The sequence below is a fragment of the Convolutriloba macropyga genome, chromosome 10 (genome assembly GCF_964194025.1).
Source record: "Convolutriloba macropyga chromosome 10, txConMacr16.3, whole genome shotgun sequence".
Taxonomy (NCBI): domain Eukaryota; kingdom Metazoa; phylum Xenacoelomorpha; order Acoela; family Convolutidae; genus Convolutriloba; species Convolutriloba macropyga.
Window position 1 is genome coordinate 40,682,280 of NC_134477.1, and position 15,599 is coordinate 40,697,878.

A 15,599-nucleotide genomic window follows, 5' to 3' on the forward strand; every position below is an offset into this window, starting at 1 on the left:
GTTGTGACAAAAATAATTGAAACCCAATTTCTTAATTTAAGCTGTATGTTAGCCTCTGTAGAAGTGCTGTTATGCTATAGAACGCTTTTTAAAAGGATTGGCAGGCTAATAGAATTGACCGTTTACGATTTGCAAAATGAATAGACAAAATTTGTGGTTTTGGATCATAATCGATACCTGCATGTCTCTAATAATATAAGTGATAAAATAAATTAGATTTGAGAACAGAACATGGGCTTTAATATGAGCTATCTGACCTTTTTAGTACCAATATTTGTATACCTACCTTACCTCAAACTGCGGTCGACAGTTTTTGCAAGAGGGCCGTAACGTGCCTAAGCGGTCAAAAAGTGGCATCTTCTTTTGCTTCGCACAATTGTATAGGGATTTTTCAAAGTGGTGTCCTTTTCCATGCCCTTTTTACCCGTGTGTTATTTGTTTCTTTTTTTTTCTGTGATCTTGGTGCTATATGTGTTTCTTCTCCTGGTGTTAGAATTCTGGCTTATCCGGAACTATTTTGGTGTCTTAAAACTTATTTTAGGTCCTCAAATTTTACTTAGATTGCTAATGTAGACTCACCTTAGCCGCGGAACAGTCCTTTTTTGGTCTAAGACTTTCAAGAGGATCCACAAAACAGATCTAAAATCCAATAATATTGGTTTATGGATTCGTTCGTATCATAGCACTTCCTTTTGTGAAAAGATTGTAATCCTAGAACTTCTGTCTATGAAAAAGTTTTAATCATAATACTTCCTTCTACGAAATGGATTTATCCCTACCAATTTCGTAGAAATTTCCTAGAAATTTTATTCCGTAGAACGACGGAATATATTTGCGTGTGATTAAATGTATAATTTTGTTAATAAAACACTCAATACCTTGTTAGTTCAGATCCCAGTTTGTGACTTCAATGACTGCGAAAGCCATTTAGATATATCCTCCGCAAACTTTGCTTTGAAATTGACTGCTTATTTTTCCTCTGCAGAGTAATGTTATGATTTTAATGACGGTAAATGTAACAAAAATGGCGGAAATGGGCTTTTTTTGCTTAAAACGTAAGATGATTTAATGAGGCATATTTCTAATGTCATATATTTCACTTATCTCTGATACAATGATAATAAAAATTTTCGGGAAACTTTTACTTCAATTACTCTCTATTCAATACAAAACTATAATAAAAACAAAATGAACTTATCATAAGAAACAATTTAATTGTAATTATAAACTGCTCAGTTAAAGCAATTTTTTTCCAAAACGAAGCAATGCGCTCTAGGCTGTGGCATAATAATGGATTTCCGACTTGCTGGGCACAGTTGTTCAACCCTTCTCTCTGCTTCTTGTTTGAGGTATATAATCCCTATCATTTATCATTATTAGCCAAATGATATGCTCAAATGGCTCAAGATGAAAATCATCATCTGTTTCAGTCATTCACTCAGATATTTGATAACCTAGACACGTCATTCCTCTTTTTTTGATTGCAATTTTTATGGGCTCAATTCCATTTGTCATATTTTGTTTATAACTATTTCTTCTACTCCAAATTGAGCTTGATTTCATCTTTATCAAATCCGACGTCCAAAACTGTGGCTCTGGAACTGGCAGTCCCACCACTATTAAATCTGCTCCCTCCCCCGCCCACTGGCCCGCCTCCAACCGCAGACCCTCCTGAAGCTGAGAGCTGATGCTGGAACGGGTGCCGGACATCGGCAGAATTGGAGAGTAGATGATGTTGTTGATGTAGGTTTGGGTTCTCACCAGAGCTGTTTCTGTGTCCTGAATGACCACTCAGAACTCCAAAGTCCATAACCTGACAAATTAAACAAATATAGAGATAAACATTAACAACGACGCTCGGTAATGTGCGTTTGCACATAATGTTCCGACCCGAGATCATCTACATTTCTGACTTAGCTGTCAACCAAATGAAGAGATGTTCAAAAGTAGATGTTTGAGTTTTAAAACAACCGTTCGCCACCCAAACTAATAAATGAATTACATGATACCATGCCGCATAAGAGCGCTCATAATCTGCCATTAACGATCTGCCATTAATAAGATTACGAGAAAAAAAAACAACAACAGAATAAGCAAACACAAAAAACGATTTTACAGCAAAAACTCAATATCTAAATTTAAAAGCACCTAGTAACAAAGTAAAAAAAAACAGATAAACCCTTAACTGCTCAAATTTACTTTTTAAACAAAACAGATAGAACGCGTCCCTGATGACACTAGGTAACAGGACAACAAAGAGAAAAAATTATGAGGTGAAGTTCAGAAATCAGTCAAAAATTTGTAAACCAAACATTTTAAAAAAGTCAAAAAAAACTATTAGCTTTTGTTTCAAAATTTCTTGATGAAGTTACGAAAAAGTATTTAAGAAACCAACAGGACATGTAAATATTTAGACTAAGTAATAAAAACGGACTAAAGATGCAAAAAAATACAAACAATTTACAAAAACACAAAGTATACTAAAATCATTAGCTATTAAGTCATTAGCTAATATCTGATTTTTATGAATTTATTCCAATAGTTTTTCCAATATTTCGGTTAAAATCAACTTAAAACATTGAATATATTCACTTGAGCCTCATTTGAAAAACAATGGGATCTGCTGTCAAAGCAAATGTGCTAGAACATGAAAAAAAGGGAAATATTGACCAAAATTTCCTTGAAAACGCATAATGTCCGACAAACAGAGTATAAGCCATGACCTAATATCAATAGCCACTTTGATGATTGAACTTCAAGAGAGTGGAAAGAACCTCTAAATGATGACAATATTGTTGAAGTTGATAAAAAGAACGACAAAAAACTGAAAAGTTTAATTATCATAATGTTTAAGACTATTAGCTGTAAACAGTACAAATTGATGAGCCATCTCAGCATAGAGAAAAAAATTTAGAACAAAATAAAGAACAAATAAAACTGGCAAAAACAGCAAATAATTAGGGAACAATATGTCAACGCCATTAAAAACAAAAAATTTTTTAAGTAAAAACGATTTATTTCAACTAATTTTCTGTAACAACAATGGGATTTTTAATATTGTAACGATGTGAATTCAAAAAAATCAATAAATATAAAAAAAAATAATTAAGAATATCACCGTAGTATCAAATACAATAAATTCATCAGATTTCAACGGAAAACAGAAAAAAACGATAGAAAGCCTCGATGGGAAATCAATAATTTCGTTCAGAAGTGAGCAATAAAACATCACAAAAAGTCTTATGACTATGAAAACAACAAATATAGACAAAAAACAAAAGTTCAATAAAAAAGTGCTAGATTGAAGAAGCCCTTAGAGGAATAAGCTCTTCACTGAAAATTTTATCTATGGTCAATTGAACGTCTTCACAACGCCAATGAAAACTGTAAAAAAAAAAGAGTAATGTGATTAGATTTCAAAATGAACCATAATTGTGATAAAAAACAGAAAGAAAAAATATAAAAACTTGTGGAATCGAAGTCATAAAATCAATAGTTAAATGATAAAACGGCTAACCAGAGTGTTTTTGGTTTCAGTAGAAAGAATAGGGGTGCTGTCATTGGTGGTACTGATCTAAAAAATCACAGCATTTTTAGAAAGTTTAGAATCAAGAAACTTTTTTTTCGAAAAATTATACTTTCAGTCTGAACAGCCATTAACTGCCCAATCAAAACACTTGTTAGGTTCACTCAACGATCCTTAGGACGCCTATTGTACTATTAGTCAACAAGTCTTTGACAAAGCATTTCAAAAAAATGGAAAAATTTCAAAATGAAAAACAAAAATTCATTAAAAGTCAAGAGAACTCAGAGTCAAAGCAATAAAAAACATGACCGAGTCCTTGAAGACGAATTTTTTGTCCATCGCTCCTCATTTGATTGTAACTTACGTTTGTCATTAATGGAACTTTGATATGAAAATGAACTAGTTTCTAAGTTACCTGAAAAAATTTTTAATATGAAAAGGTTTCTAAAAAAACAGTTCTCAAATAGAACTCAGTTTTTTTCATAATTAAATTCCCTGTGAGACCAAAATTAGACTTTTTCCACTTTTTTCTATTAGGAACACAAATTGTTTCTTTTTGTAGCGTAAAATGTTAAATTGATCTGACAATTTGATAGAAAAAATTCCTAATGTGATAAAAAAAAACAACAATAAAGCTAACGAAATCATTCCAAAGATCACGTGTTCACGCAAAAGTTTAAACCTCGATAATTCCTTGAAACCAAAAATTTTTACTTTGAATATCTTTGCTGAACGAGCTTTTTAATGATACCACTCACATTTCTCTACGATGAATATATCGATCGGCCAAAATTGACTGAAAAAAAAACCAATTGAGTATATAGTTCCTCCCCCCGCAAGTGGGGTCAGGACAAAAAAATTGAGAGTACGTTGCGGCACTTAATGTCATGTCGTAATCAGTACTGATTCAGTGAAAATGCATGTGTTGGATAAGTACTGTATCAGAGCTCTGACCAAGTCACTTTTTAGTCTTGAGTCAAATCTTGAGCACATTTTTTCGAGTTGGTTTTCATTGGTTCCGGGTTGCTTTTAAATTTTAGGGAAAAATTGAAATATTAAAACCCGTTGTCCTAAGTTTGTTTAAAAAGAGCAGTTTGATTTAAATGAAAGTCTAATGAGTCAAAATGTTTTTTAAACATGTTTTCCTCTCGTTTTAAACTTTGCTTAGATTTTTTATGGTTCAATTCTGAAAAATTTAATGGATGTTGATTGATAGGTTCTTCCAGCTGCAAAACTGTGATTGTGGGAATAACACATGCATTTGTTCACTGCTAAGCGGCTGTCTCATGATTAATCCTGTTTTCAAAAAGTTTTGGCGATGGTTTTTTTTACCTGTGCCTTGATTGGCACCACGTGCTGTCCCCCACTCTGCTTCCTGGATCCCGCACCTGCTCCTACCCCTCCCCCGCCCACGCTGCCTGGTCTGTTTCGTCCAGGGCCGCCGTGATATTCTGGGGTTCTAACCTAAAATTGACTCGAATTAAGTGCAGAATTGTGTTCAAACTTTCGGTCGCCTTTTAATAGAGAAAAACTGGAAGTAAAATATTCTCATCAAGTCCAGGTCGAGATGTCATCTAATACTTTAGTAAGAAATGCACTGAATGTAAGCAAAATTATTTAAGAAGTAGGCTGAATGTGCTGAAAGTTTAGCTGCGAGCCGTGCTGGGTTAATTTTTCTACGTACTTATCAACGCACTTTCTAACCAAAAATTCAGCACGATTCTTTGAGAAAATACAATGAATGGTTTCTTAGAAAATACTTTATTTAGGCTATAATCTCATTTTTACAAGATGTGGTTATTTGAAAACAGTTATAATAACTAACTTGTATGTCCATGACATTTGTAGTCTGTCTGCTGAGGAATGCAGTGTCTGAGGTAGACTGGGGATCTGTCAGAGCCAACAGAGGCATCTCATCACTCCTAACACCCACGAAAAAATAAACAACTATTATCCTAATCCCACAGACATGAAGAAACTGCGATTATAACATCACAAACAAATTAATTAAATTAGTTGATGTGATTATTACTACCCCGGAAAACTCATTATTTTGTGATTTGTCATTATTCTGTGAGTTCTTGTTTGTGCGCAGCTTAACTATCATGAATTATCATCGGGCTGGTTATGTTAACTTAAACAATAAATTAAAAAGAAAATATAACTTACAAAGTTTCAGCAGTAAGGCCTCTCACATTTCCACCAGCACTTCCTGCGGCTTCCCTTCCACGACTTGCTGGTCTTCCAATCCCATTCGTTTCTCCAGTACCCATCGCCACTGCCATATTTGCGTTAGGCAGACCTTCGGATCCCCGCCTCTGGTCGCCCTCAGAGGTCATGGATGCTGGATGGTGCTCTAATGCAACTACTGCAGACCCTAGGTCTCCTGAAATGAAGTACACAGTGAAATATCAGGATTGATTGAAATCAAGGAAATTTAGATCTAGGCGAGATACATCAAATGAAGCTCCAGTGGGTAGAGTTGTTGGGTTCTCCCAATCTTTTGGGATCTTCGTTGCAAGAGGACCCTGAGCGGTTTTTTTAGCGAAAATCGTTAATCTCAAAACTCATCGTTTTGTTATTGTTGGACAAAAGAACCCTATATTCAGATGCTGAAACTTTTTCTAGATATCTTATATGAGGAACAATCTTCATGGACGATCCCATAAGGAGTTGTAAAATTTTAAGCATTTTTTAAGCATTATGACAGGCTGAAAAGAAAAGTGCCAGACATATTTGAACAAAAGTTTTTCTTCCTATTGTTTTTCTTCTTAAATTTCAAGTTTCCACTGATTCATGTTTACGTTGGAGACAGAAACTATATTTGTTCAATGTTTTATTTTGCTGTTAACCACTTAATAACGTGGCCATTATCCAAAAACTCAAATGTCAGTAAATTTTGCGTTCTAGGGAATCGAGTAGCGAAACCATTCATATACAATTTTCAACAATGGATTAAATGTTTCACGAGTATTCACGGATAAACGGAACCTATTTTCACAGCTTTAAACGTATAACCAGCCTAAAACTTTACTGACCAACTTTTGTGATTACTTAAGGAACAATTCAATTAAACTCATTAAATATTATTGTTAAATATAATCGCCCCTATGAGCAATAAGATTTGTATTCGAAAAACTGCTAATTGTCCTTTTAATCCAATTAATTCGCAAATAGTACTTATGACGGGGAAATTAGTGACAAAAGACAGTCCCAAGTTTTCTGACAAGCCCCAAATACACACATTGTGGAAAGTGAGTTCGCATATATTCAACTTTGAAGCAAATTCAAACTAAATTGACCTAGTGTAGCTCGCTTCCACGTACTCTGACAATTGTAATCTTAAGACATAGATCGTTAAAACGCCCAACAAAATGGAGTAAATATACTTGATTTTTTAATCATGGCCCACGTTATGTTAATTTCAGAACAAAGTATTTGAAAAAGTAAAAGAGGAAGCGTAGAAACCGACATGGTGTTCTTATCGCAGAAAACAAAATAGCAGAACAAAAACTTCAAATTTCAAAAATCTGCTTAGATACAATGCCAATAATAATTTTTAGCAAGAGCTCCATACATTTAGCACAATCAAATCCTTGAATTCGAACTTATTACCGACGCTAAGCAACCATTTTATATTTTAATAAGAAATTTTCTCTAATTCTATAATTTACGGAATAAACGAAATTTTCAGATTCAAATTTCCTTCTGCGGTGAAAAAGATCTCAATTTTTAACGTCCTTGACTTTGGTAAGACATTAGTAATAAACTACACTGTACAAACTTTTAAGAAATTTGAAGAATGTTTTCAAGTAAAACGTATACGCTGCCTTCTCTGTCCTTATTAATTTCATCGTTTTGCCGCTCTGTTTCTGTAATTTGTTTTGAGGAGCCAGTTTTTCGCTAACTCTTCGTAGTTATTGCTTATATTGTTTTTTTTTCGGCTCGGCAATGTGCGCTTGTTTATATTTTTTTGACCAAGCTCATCCACATTTAGGATTTTAGGACAAAAACACCCAAACTCAATGTTCAATATTTAAGCAATTAATAACAAAGTGAGAATAGCATCAGATGAAAAAAAAACTAAAAGAATTAATTTTTAAACCACTAGAAACGATATGGGACCTGTCCGTTACAAGACTCGACAACTAATAGACAAAAACAACAAAATAAGCATACGACCACAAAATGAACAAGAAATATTGGCAAAAACCGAAAGTTTTGAATAAAATTTCCGCGAAAAACTGGTTCAAAGCTGTTAAAATTACAACAAATTCGCTAAAAACTTAATTTATGCATAATTTATGCTCAATTGCGCCCTCTGAAAATGCCATTTAAGCTACATTTAACCTCTTATAAATGTGATCAGGCGATGGGACAACAAAAAAAGAACGTAAGAAAATGCAAATGTTCTGACATCAAAAAAATTTTTTTAATCGAATACTGCTTGCTTAAAACAAAAAATCTAAATTAAACTTATATTTTTTTCACTACCAAAACGATGCAACCCGTGTCCTACAAAAACTACAACAATTTGAGTAAAAGGAGATAAAAAAGTGGCAAAGCTCAGAAATCTGTGGTTTTTTCATAAACAATATTTTTGATGTCATCTATTAAGCAAAAATTTTCAATTAAACAGAAAAAGATAGATTTTCTGGAATTCCTTATTTTGGAAGCAACTGGAATCTGTCATTAGTCGGTCTAAGTCTTAAGACTACAAAATCACAACTCATACAGAAAAAACTCATTATTTCGAAAAACGTTTTATGAAAATATGCTGTTGACTTAAATTATGAAAACAAAAACTTTTTATTGAAATTGTGAAATATGTTCAATGAGCTTTAATTTAACGTTTATTGGTTTTTCCGATGATTGAGCATTGATTTGAATTCATTGTGGCCTGCGATTAACCATGCTTAAAGTTCGTTACTAAAGACAGCCCGCGGCCCCATAAAATGCAAAAAAAATGATTGCAAAAAAAATATAGCCGGCAGATTGCCAAAAAAGCCACCGTTGACGCCCTAGATGCACATCGGGATTGAAACAGAAAAAAAAGAGACTGAAATTCACAAAATTTTTCAAAGTTTTCCTAGGTTTCAAAAATTGTTATTATTCAGTGCTCAGTTTCAGTTAGATTCTAAACTTATATACTTACTTCAGCTTCTAAACGGAAGGGTTTTAAGCTTAATACTAATATCAGCTAGCAACCGCCCGCTCTAATGAACTTTGATAACTTGATGCGCTTTGACTTAATGACCGTGCTTTATCGATCTATCACGTTTTTTTTTTTATTTTGCTCTTTTGACAATGACCGTATTCACTACACTGCGTAATTCAATGCATGAAAGAATTTAAAATGCTCTCAGTTGAAACAGTGAGTGAGGTAAGTCAGAAATCAAACGTGAAAATCGTGAGTTGTGTAAAAGGAAAAACGTGATCAAAAGGTAAAGCGAATTAAAATAACATAGCAGGACAAGTCCTGACGCACACTTCAAATAATTTTCATTGACTAAACGAAAAACTAGACATAGAACGGACCATGAATGAGTTGGGAAAACCATTTATAATAAAATAAGATCAAAACATTAAAAAAGAACAGAAAATCAATGCCAAAATGATGCATGTGAACAAAAAATCAACAGCGAGAAGCGTAAATTTAGTGAAAACAAAAAACTATGCCTAGAATGAACTACAAATGGATTGGGAGAACCATTTTAAAAAATCCAATCCAAAAAAAAACAAAAAAGCTGTAAAAATCGAAGTAAAATTGGCGCATGTGAACAAAAAAACCACATGCGAGAAAGCGAATGTTTGCTAAAACACTGTTTTCTAAATCTACTTTAAAATTAGAGCGAAAAAATCACGCCTTAAAACAATTGATTTTTTCGCTCCATTTCTTGTTTCTGCGTGACCAAAATCACTACTCCAATTTGACTCCAAAGATCATGAACATGCGTGAACAGATCTTAAAAAAACATAGCCAGAAAAATTCAGAAAACGACACGAAGTAGAAATTAACCTAACGCAATTCAACTACTTATAGGACAAATCTTGCCTCACTGCTTAGGGATTATCTCGAAACAAAACCATAAAACGAAAATGTAAAAACAAGAAAATCAAATCTGTTAAAATAAGATTAAAAAACTGATCAAATTTTGCCATACGTTGAGACCCCGAAAAAATTATCTCTGCCAAAATTTTTTCAATAAATCAACCAGTACCTACAAAAACCACTTATGAGATTTTTTTAAAATACTGGAAGCCAATCATGAAGAAAAAAGGTCTTACAAACAACTTGAACTGAAAAACTGGAAACAGTTAATGAGTTTTTAAACATTCCGAAAGCACATCTATCCAAAGAACAAATCCTTTCAGCCAATAGGGTATCCAGATACTCCGAAAACAATAGGCAAGTCGTAATGAGCTAAGAAATTTGTCTAACAAACAAAAAAACTGAAAACTGCAAAAAAGAAATTAAGAAAATGGTTTGAATTTTAGCCATTTCTTCTCGTTTTTCTTAAAAAAATACTTGCTATCCACAAAACAGTAACCAGTTGTTATCTAAAAATTTCTCCAGTAATAAGGTTCTTTTCAATACCCATTTGAGGCAGTAAAACAACAAAATCGTCAAACAATCGCGAAAATTAGCCCAATAATTAGCAAAATACTTGAAAAACCTCCTAACTAGCATAAAAATGATATAAATTTCTAGAAACCTTCAAATCACTACCACAAACATCCTAAAATTAAAACTAAATCATAACCAAACCACTGAATCAAAAAAATTGTAAAAAAACTGCTTTAAAATGCGGCACAAGATCAAAAGTTTGCTTGCTCACAGAATTTTTTTTTCATTTCACACCTCAATTTCACACATTTTGTTTCTTTTCCTGCTTCAAAATTCTTTCCGATAAAATTGATTTTATAAAAGACTTCTCCAAAACTCCTCTTGGAGTCGTAAAAAAGACAGCACCCCAAAACATTTTAAATTCTTTGAATTGTAAAAAAAGAGAACGCCTAAATTATAGCCGTTTGAGAGGCTGACGGCGGCTATTAACAATTTAGATCAAAACTACAAAAATTTTTGCTGCTTGTCCATTAATAAAAACAAATATTTGCTCCAAATTTTAGCCAAAACAGATTTCGACAAAGCATCGAAAGATGCTGCATTTTGAATAATTATAGTGTTAATCTAGCGAAAACCCGGCAAACTCTAATACCAGGAAACTCTCATAAAAATTTGAAGTTTAATAATCGTTTTTTGGACTTTATAAAGATTGCTTTAGAACTTTGTCGGTCTGCAAAAAAATATTTACTTCCCGGCAGATAGCCAAAAAAGCCGCCGTTGACGCCCTAGATGCACAACGGGATTGAAACAGAAAAAAAGAGACTGAAATTGACAAAATTTTTCAAAGTTTTCCGAGGTTTCAAAAATTGTTCTTATTCAGTGCGCAGTTTCAGTTAGATTCTAAACATATACATACTTCAGCTTCTAAACGGAAGGAATTTAAGCTTAATACTAATGTCAGCTAGCAACCGCCCGCTCTAATGAACTTTGATAACCTGATGCGCTTTGACTTAATGACCGGGCTTTATCGATCTATCACGTTTCTTTTGAATTTGCTCTTTTGACAATGACCGTATTCCTTAAACTGCGTAATTCAATGAATTCAATGCGTGAAAGAATTTAAAATGCGGCACATGATCAAAAAAATTTGCTTGCTCACAGAATTTTTTTTCAAACCTCAATTTCACACACTTTGTTTCTTTTGCTGCTTCAAAATTCTTTCCGATAAATTCTTTGATTTAAAAAAGGACTTCTCCAAAACTCCTCTTGGAGTCGTAAAAAAGACAGCACCCCAAAACAACTTAAATTCTTTGAATTGTAAAAAAGAGAACGCCTAAATAATAGCCGTTTGAGAGGCTGACGGCGGCTATTAACAATTTAGACCAAAACTTTAAAAATTTTTGCTGCTTGTCCATTAATAAAAACAAATATTTGCTCCAAATTTTAGCCAAAACAGATTTCGACAAAGCATCGAAAGATGCTGCATTTTGAATAATTATAGTTTTAATTTAGCGAAAACCCGGCAAACTCTAATACCAGGAAACTCTCATAAAAATTTGAAGTTTAGTTATTGTTTTTCGGACTTTATAAAGATTGCTTTAGAACTTTGTTGGTCTCCAAAAAAATATTTACTTCCTGAGTACAAGTTGAACCACGTGGGCTAAGCAAGCATATTGGCTGCCATTTCTGATGAAAAACGCAGATTTTAAAAAAAATAGCGAAAATTTTGGACAACAAGTTTGCATCAAACAATTCACCGACACTTCTTTATCTTTAAAAGTAAAACTAATTACACTATCGAAAAAAGTTTTAACATAATTTTTGCAAAATTGACAAAAACTTTGAGGTAAAATACAAAAAATCTGATCAAAAACAACGAAAATCAGTCAAATGTTCACATAATTTGGACCTCGATAAACCTCGACAACTCAGTTGAAAAAAATTCAATTTTTTTTAATTACAAATTCTACGTAGGACGGGTATTTAATAATACCCCTCACAACTCTCATCAATCAAAATATCGAGCGGCCACAATTGAGAGAACAAATAAAACCCAGTTGAGCATATAGTTCCTTTCCCACTACGGTAGGTCGGACTAATAGCATTTTACATCAAAGATCTCTAATAGTATTGCTACACCATCAAAATGATGTAAACTCAGCCAAAAATACAAAACCAGAAACAAACTTCGTCTCAACTGTTTTAAAACATCTAGATACTGTCTGATATGTTAAAACGCAAAAAATCTGGACAATGATTAGAGAGAAGCAGCGACAAGGCATTTAGTCGAACACAACCCGCTCAAATTATTAGGGTTCCGCAATCAAATCCCAAAACTTTTCGGCTGCGCATGAGGCGGAGATGCTTGCCTCAATCATCTGTTCAGAGATGTCTTAACTAATCAATTATTAAAAAATCTTCGGGCCAAACTATTTAATTCAGCCGCTTTACTTTTACAACTGCCCGGGCACCCACCAATTATATTCTCGTTGGCTTTTCCCACTCCCCCTATGACGTCATAGTCATCTTCAGTGTGTGCTACCACCACTGTTCCCACCACTCCACTCCTTGTACTAACATCTCCCACTCTGTGGTGTGGAAGTAACAATTCATACTCCTGCTGGTCTGAATGCAATTGTTGATTGTTGTTCTGTATTTGTTGCTGCTGTTGTTGTTGTTGTTTGGATTTGGCCAGTATGTTTTCTAACTCTTTTTGTCCACTGCGCATGCCTCGTTTGATAGGAGGTGCAACTCTTTTGTTGCTATAGAAATACAAATTTCCTGAGTAGCTCACCCTAGGTCGAGCCTTCGATTACCAATACCCACCGGTGCTTCACTAATATCCCATTAAAAGACATTATTATCCCAACCAAGACAACAGAGGTTTACCTATATTCTCGCGACTAAATTTGGCCGACCGTATGACTTAATTTCTTTTCTGCTCATACATACCCAGATCCAGCGCACTCTAAGCGCACACGGAGCTTAGATCGCACTCTAGTCTGATCAGAGGTCAAACCAGTCTTGCTCGGTCTGATCAGAGGTCAGTTTTGTCTGGGATGGTCTGATCAGAGGCCATTTCGGTCTGGACCTCCACCTGGGTAGGCTTTGCGAAAGTAAATTGCGGAATCGGGTTCCATTCGCATTTTTTAACGGAAATCCGTAACTTTATGGCAAAAGTATAGCTACAATTGATGTACCCTATTTTTGCATGCTGAAGGTACCCAAAGTCCTCAATCCTTGAGGGAAGAATCAGCCACTTTTTTAAGTAAAAATTATATCGCTCTTTTAAGTAAAAATTATATCGCTTGTAAAAATAATCAACCAATTTTTTAAGTTATATCGCTCTGCGGCGATATAACTAATTCAGAACTTCGTCAAAAAATTTGACTCTATCCGAATTTATTGATCTAATCTATTTTCAAGCTCTTAATTTTAGGCATAAGAAAAGGCCAGTATGCGTGACATTTCCTTTCGCACGAAGCAATATTCAAAATGCATTAGAATTCGATTAACGTTTTGAAATAGATGGATATGCTTATTAAAGAAAAGAGTACCTGGTGTTTTGATTGTTTACGTTTTTGCTGTTGTTGTTTCCACTGCTAATGTCTCCTCTGCTGTTGTTGTTTTCAGATATTCTTGTATTGTTACCACTACTTGTTTTTCTGACGTTGACTGGTTGCTGTTGGGGGTGCGCGTTTGGCACCTTCTGAAGAGGTGGCAGGTCTGAAGCGAACAACGAACAATATCTACTCTGAATAGAAATGTTTTCGACCCCGATTTTGTTCGCAGTCCTCAAAACTGAGCAGCGACAGTTTTCGAGAATTCATTCGGACTTATAGTTGATCGAAAAAAAAACGTTCAATGGTTGAGTGATAAAAAAATTCCACAAAATTTGACGATAATTAAGAAAGAGTAAGAACTGATTGGAAAAACCGAGTAAAGACCGACAAAGAAAAACCACAATTAAAATGCGACAAATATAGGGAGATGTTCAAACCTTAATTGAACAAGAAACCTAAGACGAAGTTCATGAAATAGGAGTATCTTCAGGCTCAGTTCTTGGTTAGTCTTCTTCAGAAACAAGATCAAAAGCCAAAATTAGTTGGTGAGATTTTTTAGATGAAATTGTTTCTGAGCCTTGACAAATTGTGGCACACTCAAATTAAAACGCAAGGATGAATAATTGCACGCTTAAAAGCGTATCTAAGCTTCGATGTTGGCTGAATGAAAAACATATTTAAACATATTTAAAAAATGAGATCAATAAGTAAAAGAATATTGCTACTTTCAATTGCTAGAGATTAACGGTGTCAATGTATACAAAACTAACAAAAATTCCAATTTGAGTGGTCTCTTCAAAACATACCGCCTGTAACGTTAACAAATTCCAAGGAGACAACCCACAAAATCACATATATTTGAATCATCTTTTTTCTTCATTCAAACATGGAGAGCGATAGAGCGTCAGATTTTTGAGATTCAGAAAATAAAAAGAATATTAAGGTATGGATGGATAAAACCAGCATACCGGAGACATTTTTATATACGTAATGTTTATTTTCACTTCAAATTAACAAGCAGACTTCTAATAAAACAAAAGCACTATCAGACTTCAGACGCTACCAATTAATCAATCGGTTAAGCTATCATTTCAAGATTTTAGCTTTTTTTCAAGTTAAGTGGCCCCCGTTGTACTTCTACAACAATTTCACCAAGAAAAAGAAGAAACTTGCTTCGTGGTATGTACTAACCCCCTACCAAGTTTGATCACGCTGGGGTAAATACTTGAGAATGACTATTTTTTTAAACTGGTCTCCACCTTCATACACAGTAATGTTGTCTCGCGAAAGTGTCACCTTTCACTTATTTTTATATCTCATACACTTGGAGGATAGATTGTTAAGAACCTAAACTAAAACTATTTGGAGTGCAATTTTCTATTTTTGATCTAGAAATTGAGTAAATATTGTGCACTTCAAATTCTACTCACTCCTTACTAGTCCAATCACTTGCTACATTGTTTTAGTCTTTTCTTACAAAAAAAGTTTGGATAAATTTATTCAATTCACAAAATGTATTTCATCTGTTTTTGGAAATTTTCCAACAATTCCTATAGCTAAATGTGTTTTTGCAAAAGTGCCGTAAATTTTTTTTGTCTAAAAATATGTTTATCGCTGCTTGAAAGGCAGATTGTAATTTACATGCGTAAAAATTAGAATTTAGGGACAGATTTTGTGTTTGTCAGGTCTTAGTGTTTGGTATTTTTACTGTAGCTCGTCATAAATAAAAGACAAAAATTTTCACATAAGTAGTTATACCGATCTTTTCGAACCAAATTTTGAGAATTTTGGCAACAATGTTGGACAAAATTTAATACGTGTTCAAACTTTCTCTTTCTCTTGCTTTTTTGAACAAATTAACTTAATTATGGGAAGAATTTAATTAAAAGAATTTAACTTTCGAAAGTTAGTGGAGTCTTAAGAGGTCAATCTTGTTTGCAAG

At 33.8% G+C, this 15,599-nt stretch overlaps 1 protein-coding gene across 6 annotated transcripts in view; it reads right to left on the bottom strand.

Moving 5' to 3' along the window:
- Positions 1-1,127: 1,127 nt before the first annotated feature.
- The window catches only part of LOC142348133 (uncharacterized), an 84,229-nt gene continuing 69,757 nt past the window's right edge, over positions 1,128-15,599 (bottom strand). For all 6 annotated transcript variants that reach the window (XM_075399337.1, XM_075399335.1, XM_075399336.1 and 3 more), the window contains exons 8-13: positions 13,652-13,820; positions 12,570-12,856; positions 5,696-5,912; positions 5,352-5,448; positions 4,859-4,990; positions 1,128-1,813 (exon numbers count right to left, since the gene is read on the bottom strand). In XM_075399337.1, coding sequence (XP_075255452.1) covers positions 1,538-1,813; positions 4,859-4,990; positions 5,352-5,448; positions 5,696-5,912; positions 12,570-12,856; positions 13,652-13,820 — 1,178 coding nt within the window. In that variant the 3' untranslated portion in view covers positions 1,128-1,537. The remainder of the gene's footprint in view (positions 1,814-4,858; positions 4,991-5,351; positions 5,449-5,695; positions 5,913-12,569; positions 12,857-13,651; positions 13,821-15,599) is intronic.